The sequence below is a fragment of the Pistacia vera genome, unplaced genomic scaffold, assembly GCF_008641045.1.
Source record: "Pistacia vera cultivar Batoury unplaced genomic scaffold, PisVer_v2 Contig570, whole genome shotgun sequence".
In the NCBI taxonomy this organism is placed as follows: Eukaryota; Viridiplantae; Streptophyta; class Magnoliopsida; order Sapindales; family Anacardiaceae; genus Pistacia; species Pistacia vera.
In genome coordinates, this window is record NW_022196413.1 from 868280 (window position 1) to 891826 (window position 23547).

The following is a 23547-nucleotide window of genomic DNA, read 5'->3' on the forward strand; positions in this document are numbered from 1 at the left end:
CAGTCCCACATTTTGCACAAGTTTGCATCCTTTTTATAATCCTCCTCTTATAGAGTTCTAACAAGCTTAATATGGGTCATTCTCTATTGCCTTGCAATCAGCTATTAAAAACTTCACACATATTATTTGTAACATGATTAGACTTAGATTCAAGGTCAAATGCATGCCTTAACCAACTAGTAACATCATTATTAATCATCCACCAATGAGCATTCTCATCTGCAGCTCTAACATTATTCGTGACCTACTAAAAAATCAATGGTATTGACAACCCTACTAACAACATAAAACAATTTCCTCAACTGCAACCCAAGGAAATTTTTCCTAAAGTTAGCATATACATGCCTAGTACAATGTCTAACCCTAGCATTTGGCCAACAAGCTTGTACAACATCCACTAAACCTTTTTGTCTATCACTCATGAAAATGATAGGGTTAATGCCTTCTAAAAATTTATACAACAAAGTCATAAAGTATCTCCATGAATCTTGACTTTCTATCTCGCAAATACCTATTGCTAATGGGAAAATGCCACCATTAGCATCCATAGAAACTATTGAAAGTAGTATACCACCATAAGGGCCTTTAAGGTGACACCCATCCACATCTATGAACCCTTTCTTTTGTGCTACAAAGTCTAAGAAACACCTGTAAAACTTAGGAAATTCAGGAATCCCATCTGGACTAATAGTCTTGACATTGTACATAGAACTTGGATTGGTGTGTTTCACAATATAATCATATTTCAACAATCATGAGAATGACTCTGCATGGTCTTTGTCTAACCTCTCTATTGCCCGCTTATTAGCCTTATAAAGTTTATGTTTAGACAAATCTAGATAGTGTTTCCTGCTCAACTCCTCATACAAAGACTTGCTTGATGATCCCTTTTGTGATTTGATAAAGTCTCCCATTTTGTCAGCCACCCAAGCACTTGTTGCACCAGGATTATTGTAAACCCTCAAGCAAGTATGTGTTTCCGTAGACTTCTTAATCTGATAAGATATTTTATCAGCCATCAGAGCAACATATATATAAAATGGATAACTAGGTTGTTTACATTTTGCCTTAAATCTTCTTTTCTCATTATGTATCTCTAATCCATAACAAACCCCATCTGAATTAAATAATCTTGAAACACCTTCCTAAAATGATAAACTTCTTGAAACGCTTGACCAACTTCAAATTGGATTTTCCCACCAGCCCCATATGCAAACTCTTGACCCTTCATATTCTTGCTAAACCTGGAGACTACATCATCATCCTCACTAGACCTTGACTTGACTACATCCTCACTGTCCTTTTGGTATTCAAATAGCTCCACCCCTCCCCAAACCACTTTTAGTCCCCTTAACTTGACCACTTTGATTCTCCTCTACCCCACCACTTCCCTATCTATCCTGGGCACCATGTTCATTCACCTCCTTAGCACCAATTCCCTGCCTAACCTCATTATCTCTATCATCATCACTTATATCACTCTAGTAGAACTCATCTGCAATACCCATTTCATCTAGATCATTAGCCTACCTTAAAAGAGATTCAGACCCATTATCATTCTCACACTGAGTAGGTGCTTCTAATAAGCCTATACCTTCAACACAGTTTAATAGTTTGACTTCTACATAAACCCTAATTGTTCTCATGCCTTTAATCTCCTATTCTTGAAAAATGAAGTTCATATCATTATCCCTGTTCAATAAGTATCTAGCCCTTAATAAGGGTAACTCAACCTCAATCTTGAACTCTTCATTAGGGTACAATTGGACAACCTGATTCTCATTAGCCACACAATACTTCATATCTTTAATAAAACATATATAACTATATTCATCTGGATCAACATTCAATATCTCGTATTCAAAACCAAACACTTGAATTTTAAGGTCAAGTGACTTTGGTTTCAACCTTAATAAACAAACACAAACAGTGTTTGTCATGCAACAGAAACATAAACCAAACATGCAACAACAGCATAACACAAACATGCCCAAACAGATTTCTAGGTATGCGATATTGTTACACCAGAGGTCATCAAGATCTGCTAGGCAGTTTTTAAGACAATCATTGGTTTCCAGCCAATATACCCTTAAAAGCTAAATATGCAGCAACAAAAACATAACACAAACAGACAGGAAAAACATCAACATGCAGCAGCAAAAACATAACCCAAACAAGCCAAAAAAAAATTAACATACAGCAACAAAAACACAGACCACCAACTGTAACCCTAATCCACCAACAAAATCACCTACCATCACCACCACCATACCATCATTTTGTCAGCCACCATCATGACGACGACCACCACCACCACCCAAAAAAAATAACTAACCACCACCTTACCACTACCCTAATACCACCACTACCAAACACAAATCACCAACCACAACCCTAATCCACCAACAAAATCACCTACCATCACCACCACCATACTATAATTTTGTCAACCACCATCACCACCACCCAAAAAAAAAAAAAAAAAAAAAAAAAAAAAAAAACATCAATGACCACCTTACCACTACCTTAACACCACTACAACTACCACAACCTTAACACCGTCACACAACCACCATCACCACCATACGACCACCCTGCCACCATCATCACCATACCAAACACAGACCACCAACAAAATCACCTAATAACACCATAACAAAGCTCCCAACACAAATATAGACATAAAATTAAAAGAAAAAAATGCGATGCAACATACCTAGATGTAGACCACGTCGCCATAGCCTGCCGATTGAAAGAGGTGGTTGTCGTTTACGATTCTGGTGGGTTATCTGTGTTTTCAACACTTATGATCGTCTGCTGGTTGACGGAGGAGATTTTCGATTGTCATTTACGATTCTAGTTTAGGGTTGTCATCGGGTTTTGCTCCACTTGTCGTTGATGGTTGAAGGAGGAGGTTTAATGTTGTCATCAGGTTTTCTAGTTTATGGTTGTTTGGTGTCATTGGGTTTTGCTCCACTCATTGTCAATGGTTGAAGAAGGAGGTTTAGGGCTGTCGTTAGGTTTTCTAGTTTAGGATTGTTTGGTGTCATTCGGTTTTGCTCCACTCATGGTCGACGGTTGAAGGAGGAGGTTTGTCGGTGTTATCAGTGTTGTTAACGACGGTTGTTATCAGCTACGATTGAAGAAGGATGTGAAGGGTTGTTGTCGTTTGTTTTCTCTCAAGAATGCAAATGAGAAGAAAGAGAAAGAGTTATGGTTGGGTTAAACGAGAAGATATAAACATTTAATTCAATCGCCAAATTCTACAAGTTTTGCTTCATTTCCCTATGTCTGAGTTGACATTTTAATTCAAATTAAAGTTAATGACCAATCTACCCTTCCATCGTTAACAGAAATGAGATTTTGTTAATTTAAGGGTTTAAATTTGCAATTAATGAAACCACGGGTGGGAACTGCAGGTTAGCCAAACCTTGGGTGGGAAAAAGTCTTTTACTCTGAATCTTTATAGTACAGCTAACAAACCAAGTAAGCAACACGTGATCAACCCATCAAAATATATGTGAGTTGTACATTTTGGAATTTAACGATTTTAGATGAATACATATATTAAAATATTGTATTTACTAAAACCTCATAGTATCCCTTCACTCATCTTCATGGAATAACACGTTTTACTTGAACAATACATGAAATGCAAACGTTACTAACAATCAACTTGTACAGCATGTTTCTTTAATCAACCTAGCTTTTCAATCAACAAACAAAATTTCCAACCTTACAAGTTTTGTACAGGGTCGCATGTGTCAGCTTGAGCCACTTGCCTGCTCATTGGGCTTGGGCTTTCAAGCGGTGGAACTTGAAGGAGACTTCAAGTTTAAGTTTAAGATGTGTCAGTAAAGTACCAGATTGATGCCTAAACTGATAAATTGTTCTACTTTTAAATCTTTATAGTACAGCTAAGAGAACCAACACGTGATCAACCAAACAGAATATATGTTGAATTGTACATTTTGGAATTTAACCATTTTATACGAAAACGCCACCTTTATTAATGTTTGTGAGAATTAGAATTCAAAAACTCATCAAATTTTTATTCACTCTTTTACCATCAAACTATCGGCTAATGATTTATAAAGCTTGTATTATCCCTTCACTCATCTTCATAGAATAACATGTTTTACTTAAACAATTCATGAAATGCAAAGGTTACTAATTATCAACTTGTACAGCATGTTTCTTTAATCAACCTAACTTTTCAATCAACAAACAAAATTTCCAAGTACATTAAGGTAATAATTCGTATTAAGTTTAATGATTTATGACTAATTATACAACGATTTAAAGATTAAAATCCTAAGGCATGTTTAATTACAATTTTTGACTTGTTATACAACTTAAATGGAGATGTTTGATTAAAAATAATAATAATAATAAGAGTTTTAAGTAATTGGTAATTTTGTTGAGTTTTAAAAGATTATAGAAGATTAAAGAGTGAGGTTTATATTTATTAAGTTTTAAGAAAATTCTTTTGCAAACAATCTTAACCACCACTTCTCGCTGACTTAAAAAGGTTATCAGAGGAACAAGTACAACTAATACCTTTTTCTTTTGAATCCACAACTAATCTATTAACCGTGCCCTAATTTCAGCAATCATTTATTAGTTTCTTACCATTTCCGATCAGCCTCACCGTTTTCCGGAAGCGCGAGAACAGCAAGTCGAGCCGAGAGTGAGCTAAACCTGGCTTCTGATATTTGGAAGCGTTTATTCCGACCGCGATCCAGAAGATACCTCCCAGTTATCCCCCAATTTGAAATAGGTATGGATATAAACCTGTTCAAATTGTGTTCTGGCCTTAAAGTAATTGGCTACTTCATGATCCTGTTAGTTGCCGCAATTGTCGCCGTATCTTATTACGCCGTCGTTGTACTTACTTGGGGGCCACAGTTGCTTCGCGGTGGAGTCCACTCGTTCTTAGCATTATCGATAATTATAGTGTTTCATGTTCTGGTAATATATTTTTCTTTAATTATTAAATGGTGTATGGTTCTAAAAGTATATTTTGTGAGATGAGTAAAGTTGATGTTGAACTATGTTATTGTAGCTTGTAATGTTGGTTTGGAGCTATATATTGGTTGTGTTTTGGGACCCCGGTTCTGTGCCGGATAATTGGACGGCAGTATTGTTGGAGGAGAGATTGGAGGCTGGTAGTTCTTCAAGATCTTCTGATTACGCTGGACCAGAGACATTGGATTCTACGCGGCCGTTTTCAGATGGATTGGATGGAGGACCATCGGTAGCCTACTGTGATAGGTGCCGAAATGGGAAGCCGCCACGTTGCCATCATTGCTCTGTTTGTAAGCCTTCTTTTTGCTTCTCTGTTGTGATTTTTTTTCCATATTTAAGATATGACATTTCTGAACGAGCTAGTTGCAATGTTTTGATTGTATAATTTTTTATGAAAGTTGATTTGAAGGTAACCTTTAATTATGTTATGCATCGGCTGCAAGTTGTACAGTTAACTTTTTAAAGTTAATTGAACGTCAATGAGTGTTTCTACTCCTTGAGATCCATTATTAGCTTTGCAATTATCTTAATATGAGAATATATTCTCAGCAATGCGATCCTGTTTAAAGGAATCAAATGGTTCCTCTTTATGGTTGTCTAGGTTTCACATTTTTACAATACTGCCAGAAGCATTAGTTAATTGGCATACTTGGAATGTCATGAACCACTGAAATTGATGCTATGAAATGCCGCATTTCTGTAATTATTTGTTTATGATTCTGCAGGTCAAAGATGTGTTCTCAAGATGGATCACCACTGTGTTTGGGTGGTAAATTGTGTTGGAGCACGCAACTACAAGTTTTTTCTTCTTTTCTTGGTAGGTCTTCTCGTCATGTTTTATGTTATAAAATGAGAAATATGTCTAGCTTTCTCTAGCGTGTTCTTCCCTTTCACAAATCAACAGAACTGTTCAAGACTATTTCTTATTCTGGGGATAGACTTAGACAGTTTGTGAGTAGACATAGAAGTATCCTTACTCTGTGAATTAGTATGGCAATACAGTAGTGTCAACAATGGTAGACTCCTCATTTTGCTGAAAAGTATTATTTGCGTGCATGATGCCGTAAAATTTACGGCATTGGTCAAATGGCTCAAACAATCAAACTTGTTGGTTCTGAATGTCAGATTAACTGTTCAACTTTTAGATGCTTTTCACTAATATTTATGTGTGCGTTTAAAGTGCTCCTATATTCTTCTGAATGGTATTAGTGGTTTGGGTTTGACTGGCTTCTAACTCATTTCTTTTTCTTCTGACTTGTTTCCCCACTGCTAGTTGTATACCTTTCTGGAGACAACAATGGACACTCTAGTGTTGCTTCCTAGTTTCATAAAGTTCTTTGGCAAAGCCATGAATCATTCCTCTTCTCCTGGCAATCTAGCAATCATTTTTTTGGCTTTTGGTAAGTTGCCCATGCAAATTGATTATTTTCATATGGTGTATTGATTCTGCATGGTTGTTTCCACGTTTCTTACAGATTGTTTAACTCAATGCAGTTCTTAATTTGGCGTTTTCTCTGAGTCTTCTTTGTTTCATAGTTATGCATGCATCCCTCGTATCGAGCAACACCACATCAATAGAGGTAATGGACACATTAACTGCTTTCTGTGTGCCTATATTTTAGTTGGGTTATGTAAGGCTGCTCTTGCTGATTTAAGACCTTGTAATTATTGGAAGTTGACCATGAGATGTTATCTTCCTCTCGTGGAGAAGGCCATGGAATGTGACTCTTTTTTAAGGCAATGGTAGCTGAGTCACAACCTCATTTTTAGACGAAAATTGTTTTTAGCTCATACCATGACATCATCATTGGTATGGTTGATGGCATTTTTCAGTGAGTTGCATGGTTTATGATACTGACATTCCCTTGAATTTTGAGTTTCAAAAGTAACAATAACCTCACACTACTGATATGTTAATGACTGCATTAATTACACATATGATGGAATTAACATGGCTCTGCATGTTGTCAGCAATTGAGTCCTCATTTGATAGTTTTGTATTTCATTCTGCAAATGTTTTAGGTTTACGAGAAGAAAAGAGCAGTCAGATGGAAATACGATATAGGCAGGAAGAAAAATTTTGAGCAGGTGATATCTTCTAGCCAAACTGTCTTATTCCTCTCTTCTATATTTATTTTATATGCGTAAATTTGTGGAAGGGTATTTCCTTGGGTGTTAGGGCTTATATGGAGCATACATCTTGGCAAAAGCTTTTCTGGCATTCTTCAAAGAAACTAGGCCATTACCTTCAATAAATATATATAATAAACTAAAATTAAAGGCATACATTTTTAATTGCTGCAATGAAGGTGCTCATCTATGACCCAAGACTTTACAAAACGAACAAATGTTTGTGTATCCTTTAAAAATGGTTTAATTTGGTGAAAATATAATGACTAGGAATGCCATTAATTTTAATTATTGTGGCAAATAGAAGACATTTTCTTCCAGACAGACCATTGTAATCTTTGTTCTGATGGTGTCATTTTTCCCCCGTTGAAGGTTTTTGGAACAAAGAAAGCATTGTGGTTCCTACCATTATTTTCAAAAGAAGATTTAGACAACATACCTGCACTTCATGGCCTAGATTTCCCAACACGTTCTGACGTTTAGGCTTGGAACTTGGTGAGCTTACTGTGAGTTGGAGTTACAGTTACTGCAAGTGTATCATACTTTTATCATGTTGAATTTGCTGAAAGTGCTGATTTTTTCCTCATATTTTTCACAGAGAGGATGTATATAAAATTTTTGGCCCACAAATATATTTCTTTGTACAATGCATTTGGAATTCAAAAGTAATCATCACAATAGGACAAACTGTTTGGATTATTTAATATAAAGGTCTGCAATAATGCATGAACATGATCAATTGGACCTCTGTTCCAATAAAAATGACATGGCAACTTGTACTTTCTGTGCTGGTAGAACTTAAATGGGTCTGGTAGCTAATTGAATCTTTTATTTTTCCTTTCCGAATGGTTTGGCATGCTTCCTTGTAACCTTAAATATTTTTGATCAAGGGAATACGTTCATTTTTCGTGTTGTAGTTTCAGTGGAAACCTTTTTCTTTCTGGAAACGGTTTTTTTTATTCAAACAGCTGAAGGTCTGAAGCTATGATCTCATTTGGACATATGATACTAAAATAAATATTTTGATTTATCAGTAGTTGCTCTACTAGCTGTAAGCAAGTTGATTTTTCTAGCCCCCGACTGATTGTATTTGTAGATGGGTTTTTCAAGCCAAGTAATACATTTGGGGTGTGTTTGTTTTGGTGTACCAGATAGCATTATAACGGCGGGGCACTAGAGAAATTTTTTATCCCGCTTTTGGAATGGAGAATATAATTTTAGCATGCATTCCTAATGGTCTTGTTTTAAGTGAAAAAATGAGACAGTCTCACATCTCTGTACGCTTGTTTAAAGTAATTCTTGTATGGTGTTATGCGTTCTCATATTGTGATGAGGTATTTAATTTTTCTTTATTCATTTGATTGAAAATATTTGCATTTTTAATATTATATAATCTTTTATATTAATACAGTCACCCTTGTAGAGTAATCTTATGTAGTTTTAGCAGATGTTTGTTCTTTATCTAACTTACTATAATACTTGTTGCCTTAAATTTATTGTTAAAGTGTTTAATATATTTTATTAATTAAGAGAACAAAATATTAATAGTATTAAATTATGGTAGTTGCCTATATTCAATACCATGTTGGAGAGAATGAAATAACATTATTAGCATTTGTTCTCAGCATTTCTCAAAATTTAATTTTAAATGAAGTTAAACCAGCCTATGCTATATGTACATGGCAACGGGACTCATAAATCATATCCTGTTTTAATAAAAGGATTTCATGTGCTTGTTGCCGCAAATTATAGGATATAATTATAATCATATAAATAGTTGACCATCTGTACGTCACTAAAGTCTAAAGAGCTTGCTGGCCAATGAAGTGTCCCTTTCTGGCTCTCTCTCCCCTACACCAGGTGTTGCGGGAAGGAAAAGCCACGTTATAGGAATACAGTTGACGGTAGGTAAAATCTTAAAGACCATTGGATGAGTCAGGCGAGTTAAGTATTGGGAAATCAGGAACCGGGGAAGGCAAACTCCAAACGTCTACAGATCTTTCCTACGTCATTTACTGTTAAAAGTTAATATCACCCGCATGCTTTCTAATTTTCAATTACAACCAATTGTTGTTTAAAGACTTATTAGCTGTCTTTTATTCAATTAAGCACCCTAACCCTGTCCTGCAAAATAAAACCTACTTAACAAACACATACACCAGCTAAGCTAATCAAAACTATAAAAGTGCCCATTCCAATCATTTTAGTTCGGTAATTAATGAAGTACATCTCAAATTAAAACCAAGGAACGATTGGAAATTGTAACACTAGGATTTTGAAACAAGGCTTACAGAAGCAGTAATATCACATGGTAACTCATGCTGTCTCCAGATCATGAACTGAGTCAGTCACCTGACGAACTTGAAGCAGGGACGACGTGTCTGTTCTTAGAGTTGCAGAACTCAGAAAATATAACAGCAAACCAAATAATGGCCGGAGTAAGTAAGAAAATTAGACCAAAGGGCACCATCCACAGCTGACTATTTGTTGGATGGTATTCATACTCCCAAAACCCTAACATCAATCCTCCTGTCATGATTACCACCAATGACCACAAACAAGCTATACATGTCTTCACTCTTTTCTCTGATTCCAGCTGGCCTGCCTCGTATCTTTCTAGATCTTCTTTATATATTCCCATCACAACAACAAGTCCCTGAAAAATATCGCAAAAATAATTACTCATACCTCATTAAACTGGATACTATCTAACCTTGATGAATCGAAGAAGAAGAATAAGTAAAAAAGAGGCATACCTAAGTTTTGATTTAGAAGAGATGAAGAGTATGTTATAAAAACGCACAGTAGAGAGGGCGGTCGAGACCATAAAGCTAGAGACGGAGAATAAGTTTGAGAGTGAGGTAAAGGGATGAAAGCTAGGAAGGCAAAAGTCCCATGACTCAGGCCTTGGATTTTGCTATTCATACAAGCAAACATAAATAAATATACCCATCACCAGACGTGCCTTTTTATCAAAGTTGTTATTTGTTAAACTATTGAAAATAAAAAAGAAATATAAATTCACGTCTAAGATTTTAACACTATTTTAACTATTTGTCCATAGAGCAATCTGGGGTAGATTCCATTTGTATTTTAATGTGTGTTTCTTGCGTTTCATTTTCCAATCAACAGGCTTGTTACTCACAGAATAGTTAGGTCATCATGTTCAAAAATTTTAAGAAACTAACACGAAAGTGAGTTTTCCTGTTCAACTTGACTGTATATATATATATATATATATATATATATATATATACATATTGTTATTTGATAAAATATTGGATGAAATTAAACGGAATCGGAAGTAAGGCTATTTGGTAGAAAGTTTGTGGGTGTCAATATAACGGTGCATCAGTTGGCGCCGTTACTTTAAGGACACTTCCATGTATTTGCAAGTAATATAACAGCTAATGGTATAATTAACATACTAAATTTGATTTTGAGGAAATATCATATTCCAGCAAAATCAATGTAATATTCTAATAGATAATAGGTTCATTGCAGGAAATTCAATTATTATATTATAGAACACATGTTTTTTCACAATATAGTGGCCATGTAAATTTCGCGTAAGAATGACATATACATTGAGTGTCCCATTTGGATAGTTCTCCCTTGGATCCGTATCCGTTGTCAACCTATTAGTCTTCTCTATCAGATTAAAGTTATTTGGTTGCAATCCTGAAACAGGTTGCAACTCGACAATAACAATTAAGACACACTTTCATCTATTTATGAGGATTAGAAAAGTGGCTTTATGACCTCCCCATTAGCTTATTTGTTCAAATTTAAATTGTTATATATATATATATATATATTTTTTTTTTTTTTTTTGAGAGGAAAAATAAACATGATTCATGAACAAGACAAGCAAAATACAGGCTAAAATTTGGTTAAAAAATTCCAACGGGAGCTCAAGAAAGCCACACGCCAGAGTGATCTTGGGCCTCTTGTAGCAGTAAGAACCCAACAAGCCAATGTACGTAAGGTTCAATAGTTCAACATCAAGCCCAAATCATAAAGTTAGATGACAATTTTAGCCCAAAGCTTGTTGCAACCTGAGCTGAAAGTTTTAGTGCCCACGCCCAAATTGAACTTGGATACACTAAAACTATGTCACGTATTGGGGCCTGTTGTGGTACTACGGAAGCCACACAAGCAGTAATAAAAATCTCTCCACTCAGCATGTATGGACGAGATTCCACCACTCCACGTGAGTGAAGCGACAGGACAATTTTGTTGAACTACAAATTAAAGGATATAATTGTAAATTAAAAAAAATAGCGGAGCAGGCTGACAGCTGACTGATAGCTGATTCACGAATCAACTAATTCCTCCTTTGAAAGCAATGTTTGTTTTTTGGACGTTATCAATAATTGAAGAATTCCATTCATTGATATTTGATCTTATCTTTTGGTGTCAGCATATTCCTAACGAGGAATGTTTGAAATCACATTGCTACCCTTATTGTTTTATTTCAAATTTAACTTAAAATCTCATTCACCGTTCAAATTTATATGGTTTATTAGAAGATAATTATGATTAGCTGGGTTGAAAATTTAATTCAATATTTTGATTACATTACATATATAGTTTCCTGTTAACACCTATGATTTAATTTTCATGGTTGAAATTCTTCCTATTAGTCTATAACAATAATTATTGGTGTAACAAGAAAAGAGGAGAGAATTATGGAAAGTAGGTATGTCTTTTCTTTTACTAAAGCAACATTATCTCACAGGGATAAAAATCATTATGTATATATATATATTATAATAATTTTGTATAAATCCATGGATGGGCAATTTGGTAAATTAAAGGATCTGCATTAGGATGTTTTAAATTTAAGGCAAGTTATCAAGGCAGACACGGAAATTCCACGGGGTTGTTATATGATTGGGTGCAAAAACCAGAACGGGACCCATATCATATTGTCGGACCCAAGTCTTTCCTACAAACATCGTAACACATATACAAAGCCACCGTTTCCACCGCAATCGTCTTCAATTCCACAACAATCAAAACGTTATCGTAAACGAAAACAAAAAACAAACAAAACAGAAATTCGCTCTCCTAAAGATTACTGTGAGATCCACTAGCAATTCAGTACTTGTGATTTATATCGGAGGGAGAGGCGGTCAGAAAATGAGCATCAAAGTACCGGCGACGAGGACGCGTGTCGGGAAGTATGAGATGGGTAGAACCCTTGGTGAAGGTAGCTTTGCCAAGGTTAAGTTCGCCAAGAATGTGGAGACCGGAGAGTTCGTAGCCATCAAAGTTGTGGACCGTGATCAAGTCCTCCGACACAAGATGGTGGAACAGGTATATCTTACGTATCGTTGTAGGAGTTGGTGTTATTCATATTCCAATAATTCATTAGAATGGCTTACCAGATTATTTTGATTTTGTTTATTGGGATGAAAACCAATGGTCTAATTTTAGTTGGGGTTTGGCATAGATTACGTNTATAGTTTCCTGTTAACACCTATGATTTAATTTTCATGGTTGAAATTCTTCCTATTAGTCTATAACAATAATTATTGGTGTAACAAGAAAAGAGGAGAGAATTATGGAAAGTAGGCATGTCTTTTCTTTTACTAAAGCAACATTATCTCACAGGGATAAAAATCATTATGTATATATATATATTATAATAATTTTGTATAAATCCATGGATGGGCAATTTGGTAAATTAAAGGATCTGCATTGGGATGTTTTAAATTTAAGGCAAGTTATCAAGGCAGACACGGAAATTCCACGGGGTTGTTATATGATTGGGTGCAAAAACCAGAACGGGACCCATATCATATTGTCGGACCCAAGTCTTTCCTACAAACATCGTAACACATATACAAAGCCACCGTTTCCACCGCAATCGTCTTCAATTCCACAACAATCAAAACGTTATCGTAAACGAAAACAAAAAACAAACAAAACAGAAATTCGCTCTCCTAAAGATTACTGTGAGATCCACTAGCAATTCAGTACTTGTGATTTATATCGGAGGGAGAGGCGGTCAGAAAATGAGCATCAAAGTACCGGCGACGAGGACGCGTGTCGGGAAGTATGAGATGGGTAGAACCCTTGGTGAAGGTAGCTTTGCCAAGGTTAAGTTCGCCAAGAATGTGGAGACCGGAGAGTTCGTAGCCATCAAAGTTGTGGACCGTGATCAAGTCCTCCGACACAAGATGGTGGAACAGGTATATCTTACGTATCGTTGTAGGAGTTGGTGTTATTCATATTCCAATAATTCATTAGAATGGCTTACCAGATTATTTTGATTTTGTTTATTGGGATGAAAACCAATGGTCTAATTTTAGTTGGGGTTTGGCATAGATTACGTAATTAAAAAAAAAAAAAACCTATCGTAAAACATATGAATCTTTAATTTTTATGTAATTAGTAACATGGTGAGATCATCATCTTGTATTAGATAATCAGCAATTCAGCATATGCAACGTCTCAATGCCCTTAGTTTAGCTTCTTCTTATCTTTCTGTTGGTTGGATACAGTGGATAGACACAGCGTGGTAGTGTGGGACCCACAATATATTTTTACGATTATCCAATGTGGGAATGTCTGTTGACTTAGTGATTTATGTATTATTTTGTTCATGTGTTTTACCTTTTGACTCTCTTATTGGCAGATAAAAAGAGAAATATCAACAATGAAGTTGATCAAACATCCAAACGTTATTAAAATTATTGAGGTAATTAAACCCATTTATTATTATTTTTATTCTTGACATTAGTCGGTAGTGTAGAGTGTATGGGCGATACACTTTTTTTTTTTTTTTTTTAAAATCTAGTCAATGAAGGAGAAAAATATGTCGAATTTTTGTGCTACAGTTGTTTCGACCGCCATGCTCCAGAAACACTTCATTAGAAACATTTTCGTAATGGAACATAATTATATTTTATAATTAGAGTTATCATTTATACCTCTGAATAATGTGTCTACTGATTTATAGGTTATGGCTAGCAAAACAAAGATCTTTATCGTACTCGAGTTTATTGATGGGGGTGAGCTCTTCGACAAAATTGTAAGGAATTGTTCTACAGCTTACAACTTTTGTGTTACGCAACCATCTTTTAATACTGGATGTTAAGTGGTTATAAATGTAGTGCCATAAATCAGCTAGCACTCATTTTTAAAGTTCTTCAATTTTCTGTTTGAATCGTAGGCCAAGAATGGGAGACTCAAAGAGGATGAAGCCAGGAGATACTTCCAGCAGCTCATTAATGCTGTAGATTACTGTCATAGCAGAGGGGTGTACCACAGAGATTTAAAGGTTCAAACCATTTCGTTTCTTGCTTTCTGTGGGTAATTTTTTTGGATTTTTATTTAATAAGGATTCTGACTCATCATTTTGCAGCCTGAAAATCTTCTTCTGGATTCATATGGTGTTCTTAAAATTTCAGATTTTGGTTTAAGTGCGTTTTCACAACAAGTTCAGGTAAGGATTATTCAATTACTTCCAAACTGTTAATAAGTTTAGTCATGATTTACAAATGAGAATGACTTTATGTTACGTTAGCTCCCATTCTGTGTTAGAGATATGTGTACAAAGAATGTCAAGACCTGGGAGAGATTTCATGTTCCTTGGCAGCTGTTGAAGATCTCTAGTAATTTTTTAGTCGTGGTTGTTCATTTTATGAATGTGCATATAGCTCACCCCTTACTTTTAATTGTAACTCATGGAAATCATTCGACTTATTACTTGAGGAAGATTAAGCAAAGCCTTCTGTGAAATTTTTAAAGTGAAGGCAGACCTACTAACATGCTTCTTATTGCAGGCGGATGGACTACTTCACACTGCCTGTGGAACCCCAAATTATGTTGCACCTGAGGTATCTACTTTTACCTTTACTAATAGAGGACACAGTAATAATGCAACTATACGTATGGTTCCTCAGTCTCACCTTTTCATTTTCTTATCAGGTTCTCAATGACAAAGGTTATGATGGTAGAACATCTGATGTTTGGTCTTGTGGAGTCATTCTCTTTGTACTTATGGCTGGATTCTTGCCTTTTGACGAGTCCAATCTTTTGGCCTTGTATAAAAAAGTAAGCAGATTTTGCTACTTTCAAATGATATGAATTAAATTAAGTACCTTAATCCATGTTTCATATACTTTTCAGATATGCAGAGCTGATTTCTCTTGTCCATCATGGTTTTCACCTGCCGCTAGGAAATTTATAAAGCGTATTCTCGACCCAAACCCTCTTACCGTAAGTACCTGTTGTTTCTCCCTTTATTTTATTGTTTTATTGTTCTGGAATGTGGTTGAAAGATGAGGCTGGGCATATGATATATTGCTGCACCTGATGCATTAATGTTAATGCATACATTTTTGTTGACTTCTTATTTCTTCTGTTGCAGAGAATAACTATTCCTCAAATTTTAGAGGATGAATGGTTTATTAAAGGATACAAACGACCGCAATTTGATAAGGAAGAGGATGTAAATCTTGATGATATAGATGCTGTTTTTAACGACTCCAAGGTAAGAGATTTAAACAGCAGCTTTTGTTTCAATTCTCTAAGTCAAAATTTTCAGGACAGTAACTTTTACAAAAGACATTGCAATTTATTTAGTTTTTCAAGTGTTAAGATTTGACACTGCAACTGTTTTGTACTTTTTACTCATGAATTTGTAAACTAACAATTTATTTAACTTAAAAGAGGAGTATTGAAAGAATTTTGAAGTGATATTCTTTATTTATTTGTGCATTCTCTTTCAGGAACATCTTGTAACAGAAAGGAAAGAGAAACCTGTATCAATGAATGCTTTTGAGCTAATCTCCAGGGCACAGGGTTTCAGCCTTGAAAATTTGTTTGAGAAGCAGACTGTATGTATACAAGATTTCATGGTGTTTTTTTTTTTTCTTTTTTTTTTTAATTTTTTGTGGCCAAAATCGGTGCTTACTAATTTTTGGAATGATATATGGCCTTGAAAAAACTTGGAAAATTATAAAAATAATATCACGAGACTCCTGAGATGATTTATTCAGTAAAAAGCTTTTTTAATGGCCATCTATTTCTATTTAATTTTTAGGCTAAATCTACCAAATAATTAATAAAAATCCGAGTAGATTACATTACCCAAAACCCCCCTTTGCCATTTCCATCTAAAAGTAACCCACAAAAAAATTAAATATATATTTATATTATTGCTGGTTGACTAAAATCTCCCTTCGTTTGAAAATTGTAATATTAGGGTTTTGTGAAGCGAGAAACCCGTTTTTCTTCCCAGCGCCCTCCCAATGAAATAATGTCAAAAATAGAGGAAGCTGCAAAGCCTTTAGGCTTCAATGTTCGCAAAGGAAACTATAAGGTCAATTATCTCTTGTTTTTCTCGCAAGTTAATTACTTTGTTCTGTTTGTCTTATATCCAAACCCAATTTAGCTTTTTAGAAGTGTAAGCTTCCATTTCAAATCTGTTTTCTTGGTTCTTTTTTTATTTTATTATTATTTTTAAAATCATTCCAGATGAAGTTGCAAGGCGATAAAAATGGAAGGAAAGGCCAGCTCTCTGTAGCTACAGAGGTAATGAACTGTTTGATTTAGAATGTATTGTCTTTTTAGTTACATGGAAATTCATTGTTGGTAGGNATAGAGGAAGCTGCAAAGCCTCTAGGCTTCAATGTTCGCAAAGGAAACTATAAGGTCAATTATCTCTTGTTTTTCTCGCAAGTTAATTACTTTGTTCTGTTTGTCTTATATCCAAATCCAATTTAGCTTTTTAGAAGTGTAAGCTTCCTTTTCAAATCTGTTTTCTTGGTTCTTTTTTTATTTTATTATTATTTTTCAAATCATTCCAGATGAAGTTGCAAGGCGATAAAAATGGAAGGAAAGGCCAGCTCTCTGTAGCTACAGAGGTAATGAACTGTTTGATTTAGAATGTATTGTCTTTTTAGTTACATGGAAATTCATTGTTGGTAGGTGAGCAAATGGCTTCTTCGAAAATTGCATGCATAATGTTTAAAAATCTTATCAACTGATATCATTCGAAGTCGTATTTAATTGCTGTGGATAAAAACTATCAGGGTAATTAATTGCTTTTTAAACTTCAGGTGTTTGAAGTAGCTCCCTCCTTGCACATTGTTGAGGTTCGCAAAACTGGCGGTGACACATTAGAGTTTCACACGGCATGTTTACATTTTTAATTTTGGTTTTTATTGGTTGTTATAACAAAATAGTAATAAATACTTTGACTAGCCATGTTGACTGTAGATTAATTTGGTGTTATCATATTGCAGTTCTACAAAAAATTTTCGACAGGACTGAAAGATGTTGTCTGGAAAACTGAAGAAACAACAGAAGAATCGAGAGGTAGTATTTCTCTTTCCCTCCCTATCTTAATCGTAGTATACGTCTAAGCATAATGAACTGACTCTTTTAACTCTGTTTCTGCAGCAGGAAATAAATAGAGACCAAGTAGCTGATTCTTCTGAGTGATTTAGTCTCAAATGCACAAAATTTACAAAAGAGATATAAATTTTGTGGTGGGGTTTAGCGAACTGGAGTTGCATGAGATAGGAAGACATGAACTGAAGGCCTGAAATCGTGGTCTTATTTAGGTGTTTTTGTCCCCTTACCCTTCTCCCCGTGGTTTCCTCCTCTTCCATGAAGCTAATCAATTAAGTTTTTCAAATAGATCAAAACTCTTTATAAGATGGAAGAAATCATCAATTTTAATGCCAGAAATTGAATTTTTTATTCATTCTTGCTTGCACCCTAAAATAAATAGTATTTCTGAGTGAGTCTTTAATTATCATTCCTTGCTTCACCACCACCTCAAATATATAAATTAATAAAGGGAGAACGACATCTTCCCACCCAAGATTTGGCGAAATGACACTTTTCCACCCTTCGTTAGGTTCTATTATGTTTTCCGTTAATATTTTACTAAAAATATGAAAATGCCCTTAAATATTTGATTTTATAAATTTTTTTATTATTTTTTACTTAGCCAAAAAGTCAAATATTAAAAAATTAAAAAAGAAAAAATAGTTAACCTCACCTAAAAAGTTAAAAGTAATACTATGAAATTGTTTAAAGTTAAATGACCTAAATATTTATTTATTTATTTATTTATAATGTTATGTGCGTTTGGCTCATTATTTCTATCCATAATCTCAATTCTATTATCCAAATATTGTTTGGGACATTATTCTAGAAATATTACTATATTTTTTAATTACTTTTAGACCCCTTAAGTTTATTAATTTTCCTAAATACCCTCAAAAACTTTAAAAATTAACAAAAATACCCCTATCAACTCAGACTTGCCAGATTCCAGCAACCACCATCGGTGGTAGCCAGAATCTATACGATGGCCTACACCACGATCAGAAATAGCTAGTAGTTCACTGATCTGGCCTTCGCTAAGAAATGGCCGTCGTTGACCGAAAACGACGGCCAAAGATGGACTTCTTTGGCATTTTTCGGCCGTCAACGGCCACTTCTGGCAGTGGATCTGGTCTTTTCCGACCAGATCCGTCGTGGATCTGGTTGGAAAAGGCCATAGCGAGGCTTTACGACACAGATCCGACCGGTCTGTGTCATAACACAATTTTCTGGCCAGATTCCGACGGTGTTGGCTGGAATTTGACACTACGGGTGGTGGGGGTGTTTTTGTAATTTTATATGTTGGGGGTGTTTAATTAAATTAACAAACCTATGGGTTTTTTTATAAATTTTTAAATTTTATCTCGTAATACTCCCCTATTCAACTACCCAATATTATTCCCAAAATCCTATCCAAAATAATAAACCAAACGCTACCATATTCTATCACTATTATTCAATAATCTACTAAATTTATAATGTTTTTCATTTTTACTAATTAACTTAGAAAATCAATATTTCTAATTAATTAAATAAACAAAGAGAGAAATATATCTTTACATTTGAACTAAAAAATAATTGAATAAAATTTTTAACTTAACTAAATTTTAATTTATAATAAATTAATTAAGAAATAAATTATTTAAAGTCATTTTCGTTTTTTCAGTTAAATATTAATAGAAAACATTAACAAAACTTGATGAAGGGTGAGAAAATATTATTTTGAAACTTATCGGGTGAGAAAGTGTCGTTGTTTCACCAAACCTTGGGTTCGAAAATGTTGTTCTCCCATTAATAAATAACTAAAGTATGATTTAGTAACACATAAAGACTAACAGCGGCATGGACGTCTCCCTAAGCGACACCGACGTTAAACTTTGAAAAATCCTATACGGAATGCCAATATCTGGCAGTCCCAGAACCAGAGAGCCCATTTGATCATTAATTGCATTAGTTTCTAGTTAGCAGCTCGTCTTATTAACCGATTTGATGTTGGCATCTCACTGATTCTTAATTAGAGAGGAGAGAGCAGAGCAGATTACATCTTTAAGGATTCTTTAACCTTTGTTTCCATCGAAGCTTTAATTAAAACTCACCAGATAAGTTCAGTTATAAAATTATTTAAATAATTTCTCTGAAATTTATGAAACCTATCGCAAACCTGATGCTCTTAAATTATCAGAGGGACTTCATGAAATTAGTATATCATTTCTATATACGTAGAGTTCTTCATACCGTATAAAATTGCTGGCTAGCTAATATGAACAAAACTAACTTTAGGTAGTGTCCAACTTTGGTTTCTTTACTGTGGATAGGTGAGAGATCAGAGATTGGACCAAATTTTGATCTAATTTTTGACTTGGACCATTTTGTTATTTTTATACTCAAAAGACAACATATAGCAAGCCATTCTGTATAACTTTAACCATAAATTAGCCTTAACTATTATGCATAGAAATACATAGCTTTCTCACGTGAGTTTACCTAAAAAATCTACTTTAAAATAGATGTATTAATAGTTAGATAGGCTACACCAATTATTTAACTACCATTGGAATGGTCAAAACAATTAATTCGTATCTTTGTCAATCATTCTAATTAGAAATTCGGTCCCTTAATCGGCTTTAAACAAATTTCATAGTCTAAGTTCTTTTCATTTTAATTTCGGAACTCAATATTGTCCCTCTTTATTATACACATTGTTCAATAGATTAATTCTTCAAACATAATAGTTTTGCGTGTCTTAAACCCTTGGGCGTTTTTTATTTTTTGTTTTTCTTGGCATTAGGTCCGTTTACTACACTTCAACATGCTACCAGAAGCTGTGCCAATAAGTTGCTATAACACTTCAATAATGCTTCTTGTAAATTGTAACAATTTAATTTAGGCCCACACGTCGCCAGAAAACAACCAAAAATTGTCTGTTTTTTTGCATAGGACAGGTCAGCGACTCATTCATCTTGACGGTTATTGGCTAGTCACCTACATTCCACCGTCCTTTTATTGCTTATCCTATCCCTTGGTACTATGACGTATCCTTTTATATTACAAATTTAATTTAATGTTTGAATTTGTAATATAAAATAAATAAATAAAAAGATTTTGGTCAAATATTTAACCTAAAAAGGCCATGTATTGACTCAACAATGCTAAACCATACTTGGGTAACTTAAAATACATGTGACAAATTGACAATGTGCAAGTTGCATGTACGCAATGGGAAAGAGAAAGACCTTTATTACTCTTGCGCTAGCTTGAAAGCAACCTCTCATTCTCACATGGCGGGCCACCTGGTCAATTGCCCCACCTTCATTAACAAAACTATAACTAAGTTTCTTTTACCAGATTTTGAATTTTTTCGATTTGGGAAGTGGCTTTTAATTATATATTTATTTTTCAATATAATTCTCATACAAAATGCCGTTGGTGGTTGAGCTATCCATCGTTCCCTGAACTACCCACCATTAATTCAAATACATCCCATTCCAGCTTTCTTGCAGCTAATATAAAAGTTTTAGAGGTCTACTTTCTCCATTCTTCAGGTTTAAATTTCCCTCTGAATCAATCTCTTTATTATTCATACCTAACCAAAGTATCCAACCATTTCAAGACGTGTTAGGGTTTCGTTTCCATTTCGGCATTTGTTTTTCTTTGGAGGGTCAATTAGTTCAGCTTCTTATAGACTCTTGTCGCTAAAATTAGTATACCAATCTTTTCTGTAAGTACCAAAAAGATAAAGAGAGAGGTCAGAAAAAGAGAGGGACAAAAAAAAAAAAAAAATGGATAGAGTAGAGATAGATAAGGAGCGATTGACGGCGGAGATGGCGTTTAAGGATTCGTCCTCTGCCGTCATCAAAATTCGACAAGGGTTGCCGGATTTTTTACAATCCGTGAAGCTCAAGTACGTAAAATTAGGCTATGGGTACTCCTGCAATTTATCTACCATTCTCATGTTTGTTTTGATTGTACCTTTGTCCATAGCCACTCTGGTTCAGCTCACAGGTCTAAAACTCGAGCGGGTTCCAGATTTATTTTCGGACCAAAAGCTTCAGCTCAACAGCTTTGACGCAGCCACTCAAGTTGCTATTTCAATTACACTAGTATTTCTCTTGGCCTTCTACTTATCCAAGCGTTCCAGACCGGTTTACCTGGTGGATTTCTCGTGTTACAAACCGGAAGATGAACGTAAAATGTCGATGGAATCATTCTTGAAAATGAGCGAAGAGAGTGGTGCCTTCGAAGAAGACACACTACAGTTTCAGAGGCGTATAGCGAGCAGGTCGAGTGTTGGTGATGAAACATATTTACCAAAAGGAATAACATCAAGACCACCAAATCTTTGCATGGAAGAAGCCCGGGCGGAGGCTGAAGCAGTCATGTTCGGTGCACTGGATTCGCTTTTTCACAAAACCGGTGTTAAACCCAGCGATATTGGAATTCTTATAGTCAACTGCAGCTTATTCAACCCAACCCCTTCTCTCTCTTCCATGATAGTGAACCATTACAAGCTCAGAACAGACATCAAAAGCTACAATCTTGGTGGCATGGGATGCAGTGCGGGTCTTATATCCATCGAGCTAGCCAGAAACCTCCTAAATGCAAACCCAAACACATATGCAATCGTGGTAAGTACCGAGAACATTACGTTAAATTGGTATTTCGGCAATGACCGGTCCATGTTGCTATGCAATTGTCTATTCCGCATGGGCGGTGCTGCCGTTCTTTTATCAAACAAGGCTGAAGACCGGTCCCGGTCCAAGTACGAGCTGGTTCATTTAGTTCGGACTCATAAAGGTGCTGATGATAAAAATTACAATTGTGTTTATCAAAGAGAGGATGATAAAGGAACCGTTGGTGTTTCACTTGCAAGAGAATTAATGGCCGTGGCTGGAGATGCATTAAAGACAAACATAACTACACTGGGTCCTCTTGTCTTGCCACTGACAGAGCAATTTATGTTCTTTGTCACGCTTGTTCGTAAAAAGGTTTTCAAGGCCAAAGTCAAGCCTTATATACCTGATTTTAAGCTGGCTTTTGAACATTTTTGTATACATGCTGGTGGTAGAGCTGTTCTGGACGAGTTACAAAAGAATTTGCATCTCAGTGATTGGCACATGGAACCCTCAAGAATGACTCTGCACAGATTTGGCAACACATCTAGTAGCTCATTGTGGTATGAGTTGGCTTATACAGAGGCCAAGGGACGGGTTAATGGTGGAGACAGGGTTTGGCAGATTGCATTCGGATCGGGCTTTAAGTGTAACAGTGCTGTTTGGAGATCGCTGAAAGGGGTTCCGGTGGGTGAGTGGCGGGGTAACCCGTGGGTTGACTCAATTGACAGTTACCCAGTTAAGATTCCTGTGGCTTGAATGGCAACGTGTCAATAAATGAGAAAGTGACGTGGTTGTGCTGTGTGGCTTTTGTTTAGTATTATTCTTAATCTATCTACTAAAAATATTGGAAGGAGCTTCACTTTCTAAAACCAAATGTAAAACTCCTGCCCATTAATTGGCGAAATTATTAGTAAGAAATTAAATTTAAATATTATATATTATTTAAATTCATCCTCCAATTATCTCTTCTAACGCATCAATGCACGTAAACGAATTAACTTAAATCTTACATAAAAATAACTTCTTTCTTAAGATGTCATATAACCTATTTTAATCTCAGGCCTCATTTATATGGAAGAATATAAAAATATATTTTAATTAAAAACAAATAATTTGACTTTGCTAAAATTATGTATCGTATGTGAAGAAAAAATTAATGTAGATGAAAGAATAATTATTATTTTTATATAAATATAAATGTTAAAAGTATAATAGTAAGATGGAAGGTCAAAGTATAATGTTAATGGCCAGAGATTTAGACTTAATTGAATGTAGTTAATCGTGCAATCATATATATATATATATATATATACTATCTAATATATATATATATCCAGAAAGAAAATAGTGACGTCCCGGATAGGGAATGTGCAAATTGCAGATGTATCCACGTCTGTGATCCTGTGGATGGCGTTACTGTGAA

The 23547-nt window shown here is 35.0% G+C and overlaps 3 protein-coding genes across 3 annotated transcripts; all 3 read left to right on the forward strand.

Moving 5' to 3' along the window:
- Positions 1-4782: 4782 nt before the first annotated feature.
- On the forward strand, positions 4783-7641 carry LOC116109058 (probable protein S-acyltransferase 12). The gene is made up of 7 exons (XM_031395315.1): positions 4783-4971; positions 5066-5318; positions 5754-5845; positions 6302-6428; positions 6523-6608; positions 7051-7116; positions 7531-7641. Exons 1-7 carry the CDS (start codon positions 4783-4785, stop codon positions 7639-7641), a joined length of 924 nt encoding a protein of 307 aa, XP_031251175.1.
- A 5281-nt stretch (positions 7642-12922) lies between these two features.
- LOC116109059 (CBL-interacting serine/threonine-protein kinase 9) lies at positions 12923-17884 on the forward strand. The gene is made up of 15 exons (XM_031395316.1): positions 12923-13358; positions 13805-13867; positions 14129-14200; positions 14342-14449; positions 14534-14614; positions 14955-15008; positions 15100-15225; positions 15301-15390; positions 15542-15664; positions 15903-16010; positions 16379-16495; positions 16651-16707; positions 17235-17309; positions 17421-17493; positions 17578-17884. Exons 1-15 carry the CDS (start codon positions 13182-13184, stop codon positions 17589-17591), a joined length of 1338 nt encoding a protein of 445 aa, XP_031251176.1. The 5' UTR covers positions 12923-13181; the 3' UTR covers positions 17592-17884.
- Positions 17885-21004: 3120 nt separating this feature from the next.
- On the forward strand, positions 21005-23053 carry LOC116108985 (3-ketoacyl-CoA synthase 1). Its single transcript, XM_031395224.1, has one exon. It carries the CDS (start codon positions 21291-21293, stop codon positions 22878-22880), a length of 1590 nt encoding a protein of 529 aa, XP_031251084.1. The 5' UTR covers positions 21005-21290; the 3' UTR covers positions 22881-23053.
- Positions 23054-23547: the final 494 nt, after the last annotated feature.